Source organism: Phacochoerus africanus, chromosome 6, assembly GCF_016906955.1.
Source record: "Phacochoerus africanus isolate WHEZ1 chromosome 6, ROS_Pafr_v1, whole genome shotgun sequence".
In the NCBI taxonomy this organism is placed as follows: Eukaryota; Metazoa; Chordata; class Mammalia; order Artiodactyla; family Suidae; genus Phacochoerus; species Phacochoerus africanus.
The window spans coordinates 50,505,372-50,526,189 of record NC_062549.1 but is presented as its reverse complement, the minus strand read 5'-3'; the positions used below and the strand labels follow the sequence as shown (position 1 = coordinate 50,526,189).

General features: G+C 36.1%; 1 protein-coding gene across 1 annotated transcript in view; it reads right to left on the bottom strand.

Annotated features, from left to right (window-relative positions):
• CNGB3 (cyclic nucleotide gated channel subunit beta 3) overlaps positions 1-20,818 on the bottom strand; it is a 151,261-nt gene that overhangs the window by 55,458 nt on the left and 74,985 nt on the right. The window contains exons 5-10 of the mRNA XM_047782944.1: positions 19,040-19,168; positions 17,970-18,178; positions 12,155-12,205; positions 9,305-9,391; positions 5,318-5,382; positions 4,463-4,585 (exon numbers count right to left, since the gene is read on the bottom strand). Coding sequence (XP_047638900.1) covers positions 4,463-4,585; positions 5,318-5,382; positions 9,305-9,391; positions 12,155-12,205; positions 17,970-18,178; positions 19,040-19,168 — 664 coding nt within the window. The remainder of the gene's footprint in view (positions 1-4,462; positions 4,586-5,317; positions 5,383-9,304; positions 9,392-12,154; positions 12,206-17,969; positions 18,179-19,039; positions 19,169-20,818) is intronic.

Genomic DNA, 20,818 nt, shown 5'->3' with positions numbered 1-20,818 from the left:
ACTTTTCTGGGTACCAAATAACTTTAACTGCTTATGTTTTCCTTTTGAGTGAAGTAAGTCTTTTCCTGCTTTGTCAAATTTCATGGTCAAATGAAGAATGTCATCTACTTAGGATAAATGAAAATGACTTCTTGTCCTTTACTGAAATGAACACATGTTGTTGTTCTGATGAAGATTAATGGAATAGTAATAAATGACATTTATTTTAAGTGTTCACTATGCTCCACTTATGTCTCACAGCTGCTGCATAATTCAAACCAGGACAAAGTTTACAAGTCCAATGACCTCGCAAGCCACCTTTGTTTTATAGGTCATCAGAAACCACTGCAAGGGTCAACTAAAAAAATGCTTAAAGCTTATAAGGTCAAAGGGTAATGCGATGTGACAGAAGGATATCTACATTTAAGAAAATGTAAATATACTAATAATTGCCAATTGCACATTATCTTAAAACACATACATACATATTTGCTTTAAAGGCATTTTCTTTCTGTTTTTAAAATTCTATTTAAAACTCTATTTTATGGCTACATCCATAGCATATGGAAGTGCCTCAGGCCAAGGACTGAATCCAAGCCACAGCTGCAACCTATGCCACAGCTGTGGCAACGCTGGATGCTTTAACCTACTGGGTGGGGCGGGGGATCGAACGTATGCTTCTGCAGCAACCTGAGCTACTGCAGTCAAATTCTTAACTGAGGGTGCCATAGCAGGAACTCCTAAAGGAATTTCCATTGTAAGAACATGCCTCTGACAGTTGGTAACAGGATTACTGGAGCTTTGATTTTGAATGAGAATGCTCCTATCAAAAGGAGAAGAGAATATGGGTTGTATGATACCAATGCTGTGAAATGTACTGAAACTTGCTTTTTGAACTAGAAAATGACCTCTTTTTGTAATCATTCCATGTGTGATTAAGAAGGATGAGTCCCTCTTTTTCCAAAGAGAAAATGCAGATGGCCTACAGATGCATGAAAAGATAACACTGATAATCATCAGGGAAATGCAAATCAAAGCCACAATGAGATATCACCTCACACCTGTCAGAGGATGTGGAGAAAAGGGAGCCCTTGTACACTGATCATGGGAAGTAAATTGGTGCAGTTGCTGTGAAAAATAGTACAGAGGTTTCTCAAAAAACTAAAAATAGCAATTCACAGTATCTGTAAGGATGTGGGTTTGATCCCTGGCCTTGCTCAGTAGGTAAACAAACCTGGGCATATATCCAACCCCCCCCCCCCAAAATATGAATTTGAAAAGATACATGCACCCCAATGTTTATAGCAGTTTCACATACAATTTCCAAGATATGGAAGCAACCTAAGTGTCTATTAAGAGATGGCTGGATAGGGGTTCCCGTCGTGGCTCAGCGGTTAACGAATCCGACTAGGAACCATGAGGTGGCGGGTTGGGTCCCTGCCCTTGCTCAGTGGGTTGACGATCCGGTGTTGCCGTGAGCTGTGGTGTAGGTTGCAGACGCGGCTTGGATCCCACGTTGCTGTGGCTCTGGCGTAGGCCGGTGGCTACAGTTCCGATTCAACCCCTAGCCTGGGAACCTCCATATGCCGCGGGAGCGGCCCAAGAAATAGCAAAAAGACAAAAAACCAAAAAAAACAAAAAACAAAAAAACAAAAAAAGAGATGGATGGATAAAGATGATGTGCTATATATACAATGGAATAATAGTCAGCCATAAGAAGAATACAATCCTGCCATTCGCAATATTTGGGTTGACTTGGAGGGTAATATGCTAAGTGAAGTAAGTCAGACAAAGATAAATACTGTATGATATCACTTATATGTGGAATCTAAAATATACAACAAACTAGTGAATATAACAAAAAAGAAGCAAACTCACAGGTAGAGAGATCAAACTAGTGGTTACCAGTGGGGAGAGGGAAGAGAAGAGAGACAATATAGGGGTAGGGGATTAAGAGGTTCAAACTATTAGCTATAAAATAAACTACAAGGATGGGGTCCCTGTTATAGCTCAATGGGTTAAAAATCTGACACAGTATCTGTAAGGATGTGGGTTTGATCCCTGGCCTTGCTCATTAGGTAAACAAACCAATGTTGTTGCAAGCTGTGGCAGAGGTTGCAGATGTGTCTAGGATATTGCGTGGCTGTGGCTCCAATTCAACCCATTATCTGGTAACTTCCATATGCCGCAGGTGTGGTGCTAAAAAGAAAAAAAAAAAAAACTACAAGGATATACTGTACAACATGGGGAATGTAGACAATATTTTACAATTACAATAAGTGGAACATAACCTTTAAAAATTGCGACTCACTATATTGCACATACAATCACTTAATATTGTACAACGACTCTAACAATTTTTTTTTAAGTGACTGGTCTCTAATTCTTGGGTACAAGATTTCATTTGTATCTATTAAATCAAACTTGTTAATTGGGTTCTCAAATCTTTTATAACTTTAATAATTGTCTTTGGTTGCCTGATCATTCAATAGCTGTGTGTTCATGTCTCATATTTTGATGGTGTCTTTGCCAGTTTATCTTCTAATAATGTTTGCTTTATGAGTATTTTTGATTCATCATAAGTATTTTATTAGGTGCATACATATTTAGAATTGGGAAATTCAATGGTAAATTAAAACTTTTGCCATTTTCACTAAAATAATTTTTGTTTTAAAGTCTAGTTTGAATAATTTTATTTAGCAATCTCTTTTAGTTGCTGAACTTAGTTGATATTAACTTACTCTTCCTATTGACATATTTTCAGTTGTTTCTACCATCTTATCACTTTTTTTTTCTTCTGCTAATTGTTATCCTCTCTGTTTATTTTCTTTAGTGATTATCTTACCATTCTACTCCAGCTTCAGTACACACTTTTGTTTTTTAGATTTTGGAGATCCTTTTTACTTTCTAGAGAATTTAACAATTATTAAAAACTGTTGTAATTATACTTTATCTAGAAATTTATCTTATAACAACCAATTACAATAAAAAATAGAACAAAAACATACATTTTCCTGTATTTCAGTGAAAGACACTTTGGATATCTGGTCTACACTATAGCTGGAATTAGAACTCTAAAATATTAGGACACAGTAGCTTAAGTTTGAAGCTGAGGTTTCTTTTTTTTTGTAATACAGATTTGGTCATTCCTTCCTTTTATCTTTTTTCTCTCTCTTTTCCTTTTTGCCTTCTTTAAATACCTAACATATACTGAGTGTTAATTATATAATTAACAGTATTATAGGCATTGAGAATAAGATATATGCGCTAGAAATGCTGAAGACTGGCATCCAGACTGCTGAAAAGAGAAATGGCTCCATTTTTTTTAAATGGATAGCAACTATATATTATTTTGCTAATTTAATAAAGGTGGTTATTAGACTCATGCATCTAAGGATGTTGAATTATACACTTCTAGGCCATATTTTAAATAGTTGGTACCTTATTCAGTTTTTTATATAGTTACTTATATTAAACAAAATACATACTTAGGTTAATTCACATTCTAAAGGGCATTCCTTATAGATTTGGTTATAAACATTCGTGCTTGTGTGTGTGTGTGTGTGTGTATTTTCTTATCAGTGAAGCTTTGGATTTTAAATTTTAAAAATCAGTTCTGGTTAAAAGTTCAAAAAATGTTCTTATAATCCCTCATTCACATCCTACTCACTCTAGCTAGTGTGTAATTATGTGAGGTATCTTCACTCTCTTTGCTCTATCCTATAATTGCTTTCCTTCCCAAGGCTTCTGTGAGTTGCCCTTCAAAGTCATGCTGGGACCTGCTATTTTTCAGTACGGATATTGCCTTATCATATGCTCAATGTCATTTCATTGGAGCAGAAAGTTAGTGGAATCTACTTTCCGCCAGGCCTTTGTAGCTACCAAAAAGAAACATCACTATTAAATAAGTCAGTTGCCATTATTGAGTCCTTATTCTACTGTATTAAAATTTTCAGATGATCTTTTTTATTCTTGGGGTACTTGCATATCTAATTGTCAAGTTTAGTTTATGATCCTTGTTACTCTATAAGTGTTTAATTGAGTTAGTGGTTATGGCTGACTCATAAACCCATAAAACCCTTCAGTGGTAAACTAATTAGCTGCTGCACCTGCCCTCCAAATAATTAACATCATTCATTACTAACAATCAGCGTTAGGGTTATTATAACTTACCACTCAGCTGTCTAAAGCAGAGACTTTCAAACTTTTTTGATTATAATCCAAAGTAAGAAATGCATTTTCCTGGTCAACTCAGGATACACACACATACACACATCCTACAGGTACGACAGACTGATAATTTTTTTCTGTTCTCCTCTATTCTATCCATTTTCACTTAAAAACATACCGACCCCCTAAAGAGTTTTTATTGCGTATTAATGGATTGTGATTTACAGTTTCAAAAACACTGGCTAAAAAAAACTCACACTGAAACAGAAAGTTAAGAAGAATTATAAGTGTTTCCTTTAACATTTAAACTTACTTGTTTCCTTCACCATCATACACCCATCTAGTAGTTCCAATTCCTTCATAGTTTGAAGCCCAGTAATACACACAGGCATTAATGTGCAGAATAAATAGCAAGTATCCAGTTGTTCGAATGACTCTGTCAAGGAGAATAAATGCCAAGTAAGACTCATGTTGTTTCTGGAATACAGCCTATTTTAACATTTTCTTTTCCATAGTCCCCACTGAATCTCCCTGCTTTAAATTTGTGAACTGTTAATTCTCATTAGTACAGTGTAAAATGATGGTGTCATCACATGTTTTCTGATTGCCATGTCTTCACTGAGACTGACAGAGTGGAGGAAAAAAAAAATTCTTTCTTTTCACAGATTGTATGAGTCAACACCCTGAAAGACATGCCTCTAGGGTCACCTCTCCACTTCGAGTCTCATAAAATGCACCACACTGATTTCACTGGATATCTCTGAAAAGCTCATGGGATTTTATGCTATGATTGACTGACTATAGAAGTCTCTGGGCAAGTTAAGTTCTGAGCAGCAAATGAATGAAAATTCAGATTAGAATGAATTTGTCATGAGAGAGATGTAAAGTCAACTTGCGAACAAGCATGTTTGTCTGTCCTTGTTCTCACTGAAGCAGGTAATATGTCCTCTTTTTTTTGGTCCTGTAGTCTTCTAAAATCTAATATAATTTTCATCTCACTTCAAAATGTTCAAATCTGTTTTAGAACAAAGCCCAGTATTTTACAGAGCCCCCAAATCTGACATTATTCCCTTCTCTTTTTCAGAGGGTCATATTTTTCATAAATCCTGACTAATATGTTATACCATTGCTCTCTCTCCCACCCCCAAAGTTCACTGAGTTATGTTACCTGTAGATATATGCCTTGTTCATTGTAGACTCTAGGTGATGATTAAACTCAAAAAATGAAGTGTACTATGAGAAAAGAAGAAAAAGAAATCCAAAAATACACTAGTTTTAAGTACATCTACATAAATAAAACAATAAAAATAGATTTTGTTACTGAAAATAATTCTATCCATATCTTAAAAAAAATTAAGTTCTGTTTAAAGGTATTTTCCTCTGCGCAGTGCATTTTAGCAAAGTGCCAAACTTCCATAGCTTCTTGCTTTATTTTATTTCTACCCTCTGGTTATCATCTTGTTTGTAATGCTTATTGAAAATCAAGCTTAAAAAGATTTTTTTTCCTTTTTTTGTTTTTAAAGCATATAATAGAACTTGATTCCACAATAATTAAAATCATACCCTACCAAAACATAAATAAAATAGGAATGGAATAATATAATACATTGAAGTCATAAATAGGTGTTAAGCCCTGTTGCTCATCACTACCATTATACTTAAGCAAATTGCATTAAATATATAGTTATTTCAATAAAATTTAAAGTTCAGTAAATATTAGCATTGGTTACCTATTCTTGACATTGTTCACAGATGCAGTGAGTTTATATGCATTTAATTCACAGAGAATTGTTATTTGCCTCAAGTTTTTTTTCTTTATATCTACCTCTATCTGAACCCATATTCCTTCCCTATACACCCTCCTACTTACCACCTCCTCCTTTTAACCTACATGCAAGAGCAAGAGCATGGAATCCAGAGACAAACACCAATCTCATCTCTGCTATCTACTAGCCTTGCAACCTTGGAAAAGTCTTTTGTTTCCATACTTTGGTTTCCTCATCTGTAAAATGGGGGCAAAAAGAACGTGTTTCCTAGAGGAGTTGCATGCATGCATGAGTTAATGCATTTAATTATATAATGTATTTAGACTCATTGGCTCTCACAGATAGATTATTTAGCTCAAAATTTCATCCAATGTAGATATGACTGTAATAGAACATTTAGTATTAGAAAATATCTATAATAGCAATGATTATTTGAGTAGAAATATACACGAATGATTTGTTTTTCTAGAATTCCTGAGTAGGAAACATCCATTAAACATTCAAATTAAGATAATTTCAACCCCCCCCCCCTTTTTAGTGGTTGCATCTTATGACATATTGAAGTTCCCAGGCCAGGGATTGAATCCCAGCCATAGCTGTGGCAATGTCAGATCCTCAACCCACTGTGCCACAGTGGGAACTCCCAGTTTGTGGTAACTTGTTTATCGTATGCTCTTAATAAAGGTTTGCACCAAAGGTACATTTTAAAATTTAGCTTAGGAGTTCCTGTCATGGTTCAGCGGAAACAAATCTGACCAGTATTCATGAGGATGCCTATTAGATCCCTGGCCTTGCTCAGTGGGTTAAGGATCTGGCTAGTGTAAGTCACAGACGTAGCTTGGATCTGGCCTTGCTGTGGCTATGGTGTAGGCTGGCTGCTACAGCTCCAATTTGACCCCTAGACTGGAAACTTCCATATGCCGTGGTGTGGCCCAAAAAATCCAAAAAAAAAGGTAAAAAATAAAAATAAAATTTAGCTTATTTACTGTAGAGAAAATTTATAATTTTAACCTGTTATGTCATGTATAATTTAGAGACAAATAAGTATTTTTCCTGGGAATCATGCATTAACATTATACACATGTGGAAATGACTGGACTATGGGGCTATGAAGAGAAGATTGATGTTGGCTTTCAAGATCTCCTACATTCAAAAAAAAAAAACCTTCTGAGTATAGTGAGCTCTGTAGGGATATAGAGATGGAGGATGAAGAGTTAGCATTTTATAAATTTTTATTATAATGCCAGTTAAACACTCTAATCCATAAGAACCTGAGTCTCTCTCAAAGTTGGTTGTCTCTGAGCAGTGGCTTCTTGAATTGGAAATTTGATGCTAAACAGCCAACTCACTAAGCTGCTTAGAATGTTAAGTGCTGCTCAATCTAAACCCACATTCTGTGGTGAAATCAGAAATCTCTAGAGTCGTCTTTAATGTATGAGAATATAGAGTAAAGTCCCTTTTGACTTGGAAAAATCTTGAGCGTGGAAGGAAAGTCCTTTTGGCCTGGAGTTATTTGCCCACTGAATATGGTAAAGCATTAGGAATCAGAAAATTATGTGATAGAATCCAGATACTGCCACTCGCCAGCAGCGTGTCTAGACAGATTTTTTTTTTTTTTAACCTGCTAATTCTCATTTTCCTCATCTCTAAAATGAGGCTGTTTGGAGGAATAAATGAAATAATGAATGTAAAGTTTAACAAAGTATGTAGCCCTGAGATGATATAACCTGGAGATGTGGTTGGATCCTGACCTAGAGATGTGGGTGGATCCTGAGGGTAACGACCCACCCACATTTCTAGGTTATGTCATCTTGTCTTCCTGAGGTGTCAAAGAGATAACCACCTAAATTGACAGAATCTTTGGTATTCCCTTAAAGAAGGCTGTCTAGTATTAAAGACAATATAAAATTGAGTATTAAAGACAATATAAAATTTCACATCCTGACTCTCCTCAGATTCATTTTAGGTACCTGATAAAGCTACGAGTTATAAAATATTTATGTCTTAGAATCTTTTTTGAATAGATAATACATTCCTATAGTTCAAAAACAACGGTTCAAAGTCTTTTCTCCTATTCCTGCCCCTATCCATTTGATTGTCCCTTCAGCCTCCCATCCCACTTCGGTTAACCATTTTTATTAGATTTTTTTGGTAGTATTCCACTGCTTATGCAATACAGAGAAGTAGAATACTTTTCCCTTTTTGTTACAAAAATTAGTATTGTTCTATAAACTGTTTTGTAACTAGCTTTTAAAAAATATTTCATACTTTTTCTTTATTAGTATATGTTATATTCAGAGTGATCAGTAATTTAAAAAATATATATTTTTTTTATGGTTGCACCTTCAGCATATGGAAGTTCCTGGGCAAGGGACTGAATCCAAGCCATAGCTATGACCTATGCCACAGCTGCACCAATGCAGGATCATTTAACCCATTGTGCAGGGCCCTGCATTGAGCCATTGCCTCCTCAGCAACTCGAGCTGCTGCAGTGGGATTCTTAACCCACTTCACCACAGTGGGAACACTCCAGTTTTTTTTTTTTTTAAACTTAGAAGTTTAACTTGGAGGTCTTTATCAATTCATAGAAAACTTTTTATTTTTACGTTACAAAGTATTTTGTTGTATAGATGTACTGCAATCTCTTTAAATGTCCCTCTTGATGAACATTTGAATTGTATCCAAGTATGTAAATAGGTTTATTATGCAAAAATGTGTTTATATTGAATGTTGTTTTATCTCATTTTATTTTTTATCTTTTTAGGACTGCACCCACAGCATAGGGAAGTTCCCAGGCTAGGTGCTGAACTGTAGCTACAGCCACCGGCCTACACCCCAGCCACAGCAATGCAGGATCTGAACCATGTCTGTGACCAATACCACAGCTCAAGGCGATGCTGGATACTTAACCCACTGAACAAGGACGGGGATTGAACCCTCATCCTCATGGATACTCATCAGGTTCGTTGCCACTGAGCCTGATGGGAACTTCTATAACTATAGAATTTTGGATAATTAACTTAGAGGTCATCTACTCTAATACTCTCCTTTTTACAGCCAATATTCCGGGCATTCACTGACTATGTAATAAAAAAAGAACAAATGGAAAAGAATAGAATTATAAAATATTCATTTGTAATTATAGTTGTATTTAGAAATACAAAAGCATTCCTATCTTGTTATAAAAATACCTGTTATGAGAGGTAGAATCAAAACAAGCAGGAGCAACTTTTACCAGTAGAAGCAATAATGATTTTCCTTCATTCAGTTTTTAAAATTTATAGCACTGATGAGGGCAGAAAAATGGAGGACAGTTTGGGAAAAATTAAGAATGTAATACTTCAAGATTTCCATTATTATAAGAAGACAATTAAATATAGCTATCTTACCTTTAACATCCTATTTATCCTAAATATTGGTTTAAATCCAAAAAAGAGGTAGAAAACATCAAATGGCATTATTGATGCGACATCCAACTGTTGGAAGAACACATTCACAATTATGTTGTGTTTACATGCTTTTTTGAACATGAATTGATTTATACCAATGTATGTAAAAGCTGACCAGTCATCATGAATTATTTGTTGTTTAATACGAAATTGCTTTTAGTTAGATGTGCATGGTGTTCTTGAAAAGTGTATTAATACCATGAAAACAAGAACACTATCTCGTAGCCTATTTCCAATGAATTTCCTTTCCAACGTCATACAACTGATCTTGCCTTAGGCACTTCATTTTCTTGGATTTTTTGAGCTGTCACATGTATTTCAGAGATGGCAAAGTCGCTAATGTTAAAATACATTTTAATAGTGTTTTAAGCATGGAACTCTTGGGCTGAAAATTGAGCTTATTCTTGATTTTATTTGAAACTACTGGACATTCATTGTAATGATATATATTTATATTTTAGCCAATTCTTCAATGTTCAGGGCTGATTATATTGTTGGTGGTTCATCTAGAGTCCTCAGTTCTTTCTACTGCTGTCTACTTTAGATCACGTTGCTAGCAATAAACTGCTGTGAACATATCTATCAGAGACTGTGCAGGCTAAGAGAGAGGAAAGAAATCAGTCCCATTTACAATTAATCAATAGGCCTAATGGTAGAAGATATTGGAAGTACTATTAGAGCTAAAGATACATATTTTTAATTTGTCATCTATTTAAATTACTCTGGCTTTCTATTACCTTAGTAATTGTGAAATGATGACATCACACTTGCATACTTTTCTGACTGTAGTGATAACAATAAAAACTGTTTTATGTAAGATCATTATTCATTTCCATTAATTTTTATCTCATCTTGAAAAATAGGGTGCATTAAAAAACATTTAATTTATTTAAGACAATTAAGAGCAGTTAAGACTTTTCTGTAAGACTATACATATAAAATAGAAAGTTGAGGCAATTAATTGTGTATTAGAACTTCAAAGCTTAGTGCTGTTTAAAAGAAATGGGACTTTCAGTTTGAATAAACCACATTGGATATTATAAAAAAAATTACTTACTAAAAGTATTGACTAAAAATTGCATAATATAATCTAACCTCATCGATGTTATCCTACAGATATTGAGCCTCATAACAAATTGAGAGGTGTACAGAACAGTTACTAAAATAATGTCTTATAAATAAGCAAGCAGGGGCATGGAACTGTTGACTTGCCTGGTGCTATTTCAGCATCCAACTGCTTGACTGTGCATCTGGCTTTTCTATGCAGTTATTAGTTGTGTTTGATGTTAATCCACTAGGGTGGATTTGTCTAGATAGAGAGGATTTATTTCTTATTGAATTATACAAAATTGAATTAAGCATTGACTAACACTGTACTCTGTGCAAGGAACTTTTCAAAGCGTGTTGGGTTGAAATAAGAGTAAGACATTGTTTCTGTGCTCAAGAAATCAACAATCTAATGGTGGAATAACCAAGCACAAAAATAACTATAATACAATGCTATAAGAATTGCAGGATGCACTAAGGAAATTCAAAAGGAGAAATGACTGTAATTAAATAGATGTAAAAGTTAACATTTATAAACTGAAATTAAATATACGAGTTAATTTGCTCTTATTCAAATTCAAGAAAGTGATTAAGCATTTGGAATAAGCTTTGTTGCACTTACAAAACAGTTAATCCTCTTCGTAGTGTTCATCAAATTATTTTAGATCTTTTATGAATATGTCTAAGAAAGTGGCAATATTTTACAAAGAAAATTGGTTGGTGATAAAAACAAAATGAAAGAAATTTTAATCTCCATAAATAGCCAATAGAGACAATTTGGCACGTAACCCAGATTTGTACTTTTAACAAAATCTGGAGCCACTAATTAAGTGTTGTCCTTGAAATTGGAGGTTGGAGGTCACTCAAACAGATTGGGTAACCTTGGATAATCCTCCAAATTTCGGTCTAGGGTTAGGAGGAAAAATAAAAGATAATAAAGTACTTTGTAAATAATTATGTTTGAGAAAAACCATATATCGATGGAAAAATATTATACAGTTATGTGAGAGAAGAAAGTTGCTATGTTATCTAAATAATTGCTTCTTTTTTTTATTTTTCTTATACCAACAAGAAAGAAATAGGAGTAGAAATAATTTTGTGGACTTCTACATCATCGTGCTACATGAATTAGAGTCTAGAATTCTGTATGGACAAGACAAAGTACACTCCATACTCATCTACTGATGTGTGTGTGTGTGTGTGTTTGTCTTCTAGGGCTGCACCCGTGGCATATGGAGGTTCCCAGACTAGGGGTCGAATTGGAGCTGTAGCTGCTGGCCTATACCACAGCCATAGCAACATGGGATCCAAGGAGTGTCTGCAACCTACATCAGCAGCTCACAGCAACACCAGATCCTTAACCCAATGAGTGGAGCCAGGGATCGAACCTGTATCCTCATGGATGCTAGTTGAGTTCATTAACTGCTGAGCCACGATGGGAACTCCTATTGATGTTTAAATAGGAATATAAATGTGGGCACTAAGATTTTGTTCTGCCTAATAAAGACTCACATGTTGAATTATCTATGTTGAATTACACATTTGGACATCTAAAGAAGTATATCATGTAATTTTGAGAAGCAAAAACTTTGCCTAGTAAAACTTTGTCTATATAAATTTTGTTACAAAGGCTACAATTTTGAAAGTAGATTATTATTTTTTTCAGTACAAATTTACAGGTGGGACTTAAAGTCAAAATGGTATTGGATTATCTGAACAATTTCAGAATTGTAGGTCACCTACCTGAAATTTTCTAGAACTTCTGTAGTGTTTCTTTAGTTCATTTGACTCCACCTGAAATATGTTATATTTATATTTCATATTAATTTTAGCCAATTTCATTAATCATTTTCTCACTTAAAATATTTATAGTTCCTTCTTTCTATTAGTTCCTCCCAACATTAGCCTATAAATATGCTCTTTCTTCCCATATCTTAAATCACAAAATCTTCCATGGCTTTGTTTCCTTTTTATCATTGCTCTATTGTTTGTCATACTCAAGCTTCTCAAGAAAGTTGCCTACCTTGCTTTGCTCCACCTCCTTCCCTCATATTTATTCCTCAATTCATGAAAATTTGGTGGCAATTTGACTTTTGCTCACTTCCCTTCTTCCATCAAGGCTATCAGTGTGAAAGCCAACAATGGCCTCCTCATGATCACACCCAGGAAGTCCTTTATAATTCTAACATTCTTTTATGGCACTCACCATGTTTTAAAATTACACATACATTTCTTCGTCCATTTATTTAAAATAAGTTTACTCCATGAAATGGCAATCTATCTCAGGACAGGTTTGATTTCGTTTAGCAACTAACTATACATAACTAATGACTAGTATATATTAAAAGCCCAAAAATATTTGAGTGGATGAATAGATAAAGGAATGAAGAGATGAAAAAAAAATTTTTTGACGTATTTGACTTTGGAGAATGATTTGGTCCTTGAAACTTTCTCTTTCCAAAGGATATGTAATGACATTCTTACTTTACTTCTTCATTTCCAACTTTCCAGTGTCCTTGGATTATAAGGCTAGCCATTAAAAAAACCTGTATTTCCTAGGATTCAGCCCTCTTCTCTTTTCTCTTTCTATTTACTTCCTGGGAAAGTTCATCCACTTTCACAGTTTCAAAATCACCATGTTGATACTACAAACCTCACCTCCCCTTAATATCACTTTTTGGAGCTATTAACCTGTACAGCAAATGCTTATTGTCTTCCTCACTTAGCAGTTCTACTCACCTCAAATGTAACCTGCAATGAAGCTGAATTCATCATCATTCTCCATTTCCCCTCAAGCCTAACCATGTTCCTTCTTCTGCTGAGAAGCCCAGGAACACCTTCGTCTACACTGGATAGTAATCTTAGACAATTCACTCTCAGCCCTCATCTAATCAGCAACCAAGTTCTGCTGATTCTCCTTCCTAAAATTTTCTCATACCTATTTTCTCTTTTGGGCATTGGTTTCCTTTCCTTTTGTCTTAGCTTTCTTTGAATATTTCTACAATGGCAGCCAGATGATCTCTCTAGATTAGATCATTAATAATTCCTATTTATGTCAAATCCTATGATTCCAAATGACTTAAAGAAGAAAATCCAAGCTCCTTTTCATGCTACACAAGGCTCTCCTTTTTCTGTTTCACTTACCTCTGGCAGCATCTCACACTTAGTCTGTTTAGCAGTGCATCAGTTTCTTACTTTGATATCTTTACCTATTTTGTTCCCAGAACTTGGGACGTATCTTTCACTTTTTTATGGGGACAAAGGTGTGCAGATAATTTAATTCATCCCTCAAAATTTGGACCAGGTGTTCCATCCTTTATACAATTTCCTCTGCATCACCCAGCCCCAAGGGCTTACCTTTTTTACGACTCATATCACAAAACCCAACGATTTCCCGTAAGAAAAAAAAGAAAAAAAAAAGGGAGTTCCCGTTGTGGCTCAGTGGTTAATGAATCTGACTAGCATCCATTAGGATGCAGGTTTGATCCCTGGCCTTGCTCAGTGGGTTAAGGATCTAGTGTTGCCATAAGCTGTGGTGTAGGTTGCAGATGTGGCTTGGATCCTGTGTTGCTATGGTTGTGGTGCAGGCCAGCAGCTCCACATTTGACCCTTAGTCTGGGAACCTTCATATGCTGTGGATGCAGCCCCCCCCCCCCAAAAAAAAAGACAACCCCCTCTCTCCCCCAAAAAAACCTCTTTGGTGCACTAAATTAATTTGGCATCATTAAGCCTTCTGAGGATCAGCATACTTACTGGTATCAATTAGGCATTTATTTATTTATTTATTTTTGGCCATCCCTATAGCCTGCAGAGGTTCTGGGGCCAAGGACTGAACCTGTGCTACAGCAGTAACCAGAGCCATAGGAGTGATAATTCTGGATTCTTAACCTGCTGAGCCACTAGGGAACTCCAGGCACTTTTTTTCCTTTTCTTCTTCTGCTTTTCTAGGGCCAAATCTGTGGCATATGGAAGTTCCCAGGCTAGGGGTCTAAGCAGAGCTACAGCGGCTGGCCTAGCCCCAGCCATAGCAACGCAAGGATCCATGCTGAGTCTATGACCTACACCACAGCTCAGGGCAATGCCAGATTCTTAACCCACTGAGAGGCTGGGGATTGAACTGGCACCCTCATGGATACTACTCAGGATCATTACCTGCTGGGTCACAACAGAACTTCCAGGCACTTTTTTTTAACCTGTAACCCTATTTAACTCTTTCTTTCTCTCTCTTAAAGGCTTACTTTAGAAAGGGTATGATAATTGTACTTAAGCATTTTTCCAACAGATAGTCTTTGAAGACTTTTTTTTTTTTTTTTTTTGTCTTTTTGCCACTTCTAGGGCAGCTCCCACGGCATATGGAGGTTGCCAGGCTAGGGGTCGAATCGGAGCTGTAGCCGCTGGCCTACGCCAGAGCCACGGCAACTTGGGATCCGAGCCACGTCTGCAATCTACACCACAGCTGACGGCCACTGATCAACCTTAACCCACTGAGAAAGGCCAGGGATCGAACCCACAACCTCATCGTTCCTAGTTGGATTCGTTAACCACTGAACCACAATGGGAACTCCTGAAGACTCCTAACTAAAGTATTATTATATTTATTTATTGCTTATCTCTTCCTTTAAGCAATTCATAGAAATTCCAAAATTTCACAGAGATATAAATGTTTCAGGAATAATAATATTATATAAAACTACCATGTAGATTAAACAGTTATTCAAGGAAAGAAAGTGTTTGAACTAAGACTGCCATTCTTCACTCCTTCAAACATTTCCTAAGTATACCCTCTGAGTTCCAGGGAAAAATAGGGAAATGAATTGAACACTGCCCAAACTCTCAAGAAATTTATTACCAGGTAAGAAAGCGAGATATTAGTAGATGCAAACTATTACATTTAGAATGGATAAGCACCAAGGTCCTACTATATAGCACAGGGAATTATATTCACTCTCTTGGGACAGACCATGATGGAAGATTACATAAGCAAGGGTATATATATATATATATATATATAAAACTGGGTCACTTTGGTGTACAGCAGAAATTGGCACATTGTAAATCATCTATAATTTAATAAAAAAGTGAAAAAAAGAAAGTGAGATATATATACAAATAGGAGACAAGAGATTAGTGTGTGGACATTCATTCATTTGATTCAGTCAGCAATTTACAGCACATCTTCTAGAAGCCAGACCCTGGGCTAGGTATTTACATTGTCTTACTTAGTCTTACAATAAGTTTATAAGGTGGATGGTACTAGTCCTATTTTATAGATGAAAAAGATAGTACTCAGTGAAAGGGTAAATTATTTTCCTAAAGCATTGCTATTAGTAAATATCAGGGGTGAAATTTGACTCTGGTATATTTGTTTCTATTACATTATTGTGAGCTTAATTGTTATTTAACAATATGGGGACCTGATGTATAGCACAGGGAACTCTAATCAATATTCTGATAAGCTATATGGGAAAAGAATTTGGAAAAGAATGGATATGTGTATATGTATGACTGAATTACTTTGTCGTGCAGCAGATTATCCCAACATTATAAATCAACTATGCTTCAATAAAACTTAAAAAAAAAACCATGGAAGAATTAGTAAAGTGTGCACAGCACAGAGAAGGGAGTGGTTAATCTCCTCCAGATTTATAAATAGTAACCACAGTTTATAAATAGTTACTAAAACACTAGGTGGCCCTGAGTGTTTCCATGGATCCTTGTGATTGGTAGGCTTAGCAAAGTGCTGTGCATTTAAGTCTCACATCTAAATAACCTCCACTGTCAGTTCCGGCTCTCTTCGTGGTCTCTATAAAGGAAATTTTAGATAGATTTTTTTTTGTTGGTCCTTGAGTCAAATTCTGTTCTCTGTGCAGTACCATTTTTGGAAGAAAGATATTGCATATAAACACTATGGAAAACTTGTAAATCTTCCCAGTTCCCTTTATTGTGGCCTCCAGGACCTTAGTCTGGTATCTGTTTTCTCTCAAGCTCTTGGGGAATTAATATTTCTATCCTCCAGCCCTGGAATATCTGGCAACTATAGGTATTTAATAAACATTTGTTGAATGAATGAATGAATGTTTTGTCCAACAAGGTCATATAGATAGCTAAATGTAGTGAGGTCTTCGGGTTGGGTACTCAACTTGAATAGTCCTTTTACCAAAATGTAATCAAGTTTAAAAGGCTAAAACTACCTACTCTAAATTAAAGAACCCATTAAATTACATTTTAACAAACAAAGCAATTAGTTCCTGCTCTGTATTTGTAGCTTGGGATAATGTATTTTAAATAGGGCCCATTGAGTGTATTTTTATTAGTTATTTTTCTTGGTTTTAACACTCCATTGTGTACAAAGGCCTTTTAGAAAATTGAAAATAAAAGTCTTTCTTTACTGATTTTGTCATTTTCCATTTGTCAAACATTGATTTTCTCCCCCTTTGTGCATCTAATGGAGGTCAAAATTAGTGCTCTTTTTTTGGGGGGGGGTGTTTTTTACTTATTTGCACATCATCATCATCATTCATCAAACTGCTAGTAAAAGCTCTGGGGATCATGCTGGTGAGTTAACTAATACTCTAAAGTCTGCACAATGAGTATTTGAATAGATTTTTGCTATAGTTTTAGTTTTGCCTTTAGAATTTATTCCTAGAAAAGATTTCAAATACAGGAGACATTCCCTAACAAATAATACTTTTTTAAAGACAAAAAAAGCCAAATGACTCCTTTCAGCTTTCTGATAATTTAAAATCATCTGGAGATTCAAAATAAAGTATTCAGGAATTTACCTCTATTCTTTAAAAGCATATATGAATTCAAGGTGCCATACAGTTGGATGCTATGCTCTTCCTACTGTGACCTTGGAGGATTTATTCTGTGTGGCCCTCATTGGGGCTGTGACAAGGATATCACAGTGGCCATCAGTTGGAAAGGAAGCATCATTCTAGTTAGCTAGGGAAGGGCCTGTGGGCAGCGGTATAAGAGGCTATAAAATTTGGGTACAGTGCTTGTGGAAATATATTCTATTTCTGTATTAGATTGATTGGATTGGTTATGAAATTCCCTCAACAGGAAGAATAAATTCAGAAGATAATTTCTTCTAAGGGTAAGAATGTTTCTGAGATAGACTGCTGCATTTGATGATAAGGAATGGAGTGTGATGAATCTGGAAAGTGAAGAGTGAAAAGAAGATAGGCACCAGACACAGTTCCAGGCACCTTACACACATCAAGTCAGTCAGTCTTCCCATCAATACTATGAAGGTGCTATTGTTTTTCCCATTTTTAAGATGAGGAAACTGAAGCACAAGGAGGAAACTGAAGCACAAGGAAATTCATGGTCCTCAGCACATGGCGAGTGGTCAATGGCTGTTGTGTTATTGTTATTATTATTGCAAGTATTATTATACTGGTGGTTCCAGTGGTTAAAGACATACAGACAGTGAGACAATAAAGCAATGTTGTTACCAGTCAGACATTAAATAAAGCAATGTCATAAGCTTTTTTTTTTGTAGTTCAGTCTGATATTCCTTTGTCAGTTTTTATTTCTCCCAAGCCCTACTTACTATTATGTCTCCTCCTCTCATAAACTGGAGTCTGGGTTGGATTAATAACAAATCAAAAATGTAGATGATGTCGCATATGATGTCCGTGATAAGCCAGTAGTGGACGTTGTCTGGTGTTTGATATGGAAAGACGACGCGCAGCGGTATAAGCCAGCAGTTCCAATTATAAGCAACGGTGACAAGCAAGAGCCACAGAAGATAGAATCGATCTGGAAAAATAGCGACTGAAGTAATCCCGCGGCAGGTAAAAAAACCCTTAAAATAATTCTGTTGCTTAGTTTGGTAAAGTTGGGGCACTTCCCCCTGGAGATAAACAATTTGTTTAAGAGGTTTTATTGAAAACATTCAGCACGGTTCTGCCCCTAGAGCAGAAGCACCGGGATTTGCAAGGGATGTTCAGTGATCTTATCAGCTTTTCTTTCTCCTAGAGATGTGCCCACTCAATCTGTCCCCAAGAGTAACTACACTAGTTGGATCAGGAAAGGGGAACCCAGGAAAAGTCGGAGGTACCGTGTCCGGGAGAACTTCCTCAGAGGGCTTTCTGCTGGTGGGTAGTTACCCTGCAGGGCCACCCAGTACCAGTGAGCCAAAGGCTCCAGCCTGCCTGCAGGGATGTGACTGAAGTGAGGAGGGGAAGAATTAGCTGGTGAAAGCAGCCCCTGACTCTGCACACGTGGCTTTCCTATACCCAAGGAAGGCCGTGGGAAGGGATTTGTTCAATGAAATTAATTAACAATGCGAAGCCATATGTTAGAAGATAGATATTTTATCAAAATTTTTCTTTTTTGAGGGGTGGGTTTGTCAGTGAACATACTGCTGAATGCTTTGGGACTTTTTTCAAAAGTAATTATGTACAGACAAGCCCTGGACTGTCTTATAAAAACAGACAGGAATATTTAATCTATTTTCACCAGAAAGGGGAAAATGATTCATTGTAGCAATACAGTTTAAATTCTGCTTTCTAGAGAGAATGCGGGCAGGGAAAATGGAAGCTCTTTTTGACTTTGGGTTTCAGAGGTTCCTGGTAATCGCCAGCCCTCCCACTGAGACGGTCCACCATTTGATGGTACCTGTGTAGGAGTCAATGCTTTGTGGAAGTCTAATTCGCTTTAGGTACTCTGTCAGAGGCACCTTCTGGTAAGGTTCTTCTTTTAGCTTAGCACTGCTTTCTTGTGTTGATGATACAACTGTGGGCTTTGCTTTTTAGGAAAAAAGCGAGGAAAACATTTTTAAGAGGTTAGGTTAGCATAGTGAAGAAAAAACTTGGATTTCTTGGAGTCAAAACATTCCAGAAACTTCTTTCCCTTTCAATGCAGGCAAATGAGGCATTTCATGACATTTAATATATTGTCATTTATGAGAATATCCAGATAATGAAAACAATGAAATTTGGATATAAATAGCAGATTTCAATCTCACTAATTAAGTGTCCCAAAGGTTATCACGAAAGGAATGTTTTAAATACCGAGCTTCATTCCCACGTACATGGAGCAGAAATAAGGCTTTGGATTTACACTGAACAGAGAAATTACAAATTATACCCTCCCACAGGTTTTAGTTTCATGTATCTTTAGCTGCATATATATCTTTCTAGTTATGGGTAAGTAAAGCTCAAAATATTGCTTTCAAATAATTCAAATCTTTATCAAACTATGGTGACTATATTTTAGACTCTCTCTTTAAAAAGAAACTAGTATACAATACGTAGTTTATTTTGAGAAGCCAATTTCCTTTCTAAAGAATTATAAGGAAACTCTCAACACCATTCCATGTAATTAACAATTTTATTTTTATTTATCTTTTATTAAACAACCAAACTTTCTCCTCTACTTTGTCTATACATATATAAATGTTTTATATAGATGTAATCTTGGTATATATACTATATATCTCTATATATGACATATCACTTTTACTTTCTGTTGTATTTACTAATTTTTCATAAATGCATTTCTATAATTATTAGAGACTGATAATTGTCTCTCCCCTTATGTGATTAGCTCATTGATGTCCTTTGTTCTGTTGTATACTTAGGTAGTGTTCTTGTATTTTTATTATAAATGCTTTGTAGGGAGTTCCCATCATGGCTCAGCGGTAGTGAATCCAACTAGTATCCATGAAGATACAGGTTCCACCCCGGGCCTCGCTCAGTGGGTTAAGGATCCAAAGTTGCCATGACCTCTGGTGTGGATCACAGACATGGCTCAGATCTGGCATTGTTGTGGCTGTGGTGTAAGCCAGCAGTTACAGCTCTGATGTGACCCCTAACCTCGAAACTTCCATATGCCTCCAGTGTGACCCTGAAAAAAAAGCTTAAAAAGAAGTGCTTTGTATAGTGTAGGTATTATTAATTAATATTTGCAATAAAACTTGCTAGAGCAGATATTGTCATTGGCCTGCACATTATACCATGGACCGGAGGTCATGTGCAGAGGGATCTGCGTCTTTCTCTCTGGAGATTTTCTCCCACCTGGTTTGTGGAGTGCTGGAGTATTAGGTACATGTCCCAGCAGCAACCCTTAGCCATTGAAGGGCAGGACTTAGTGGATTGCTACCCCATCTTCCTCTATCAGGATAATTCTTAGGTGTCATCCACATACATTTCAGCTGAATCAAATCCCAGTGGCCCACAGCAGTAACTCTGTCATTAGCATATTTTTATTGTCTTAAATCCCTTCTCTATCTCTCTTACCACTCTCACTTTCCTGGATCATTATTAACATAAAATATTTGTAGCTAAATCTTTGTCTTGGAGTCTGCTTTTAGGGGAACCTGAACTAAAACATTTGCAGAATACATGTTCACTCATAACCTCCTCCTTTCCAGTACTTTGAGGTAACACTGCTCAC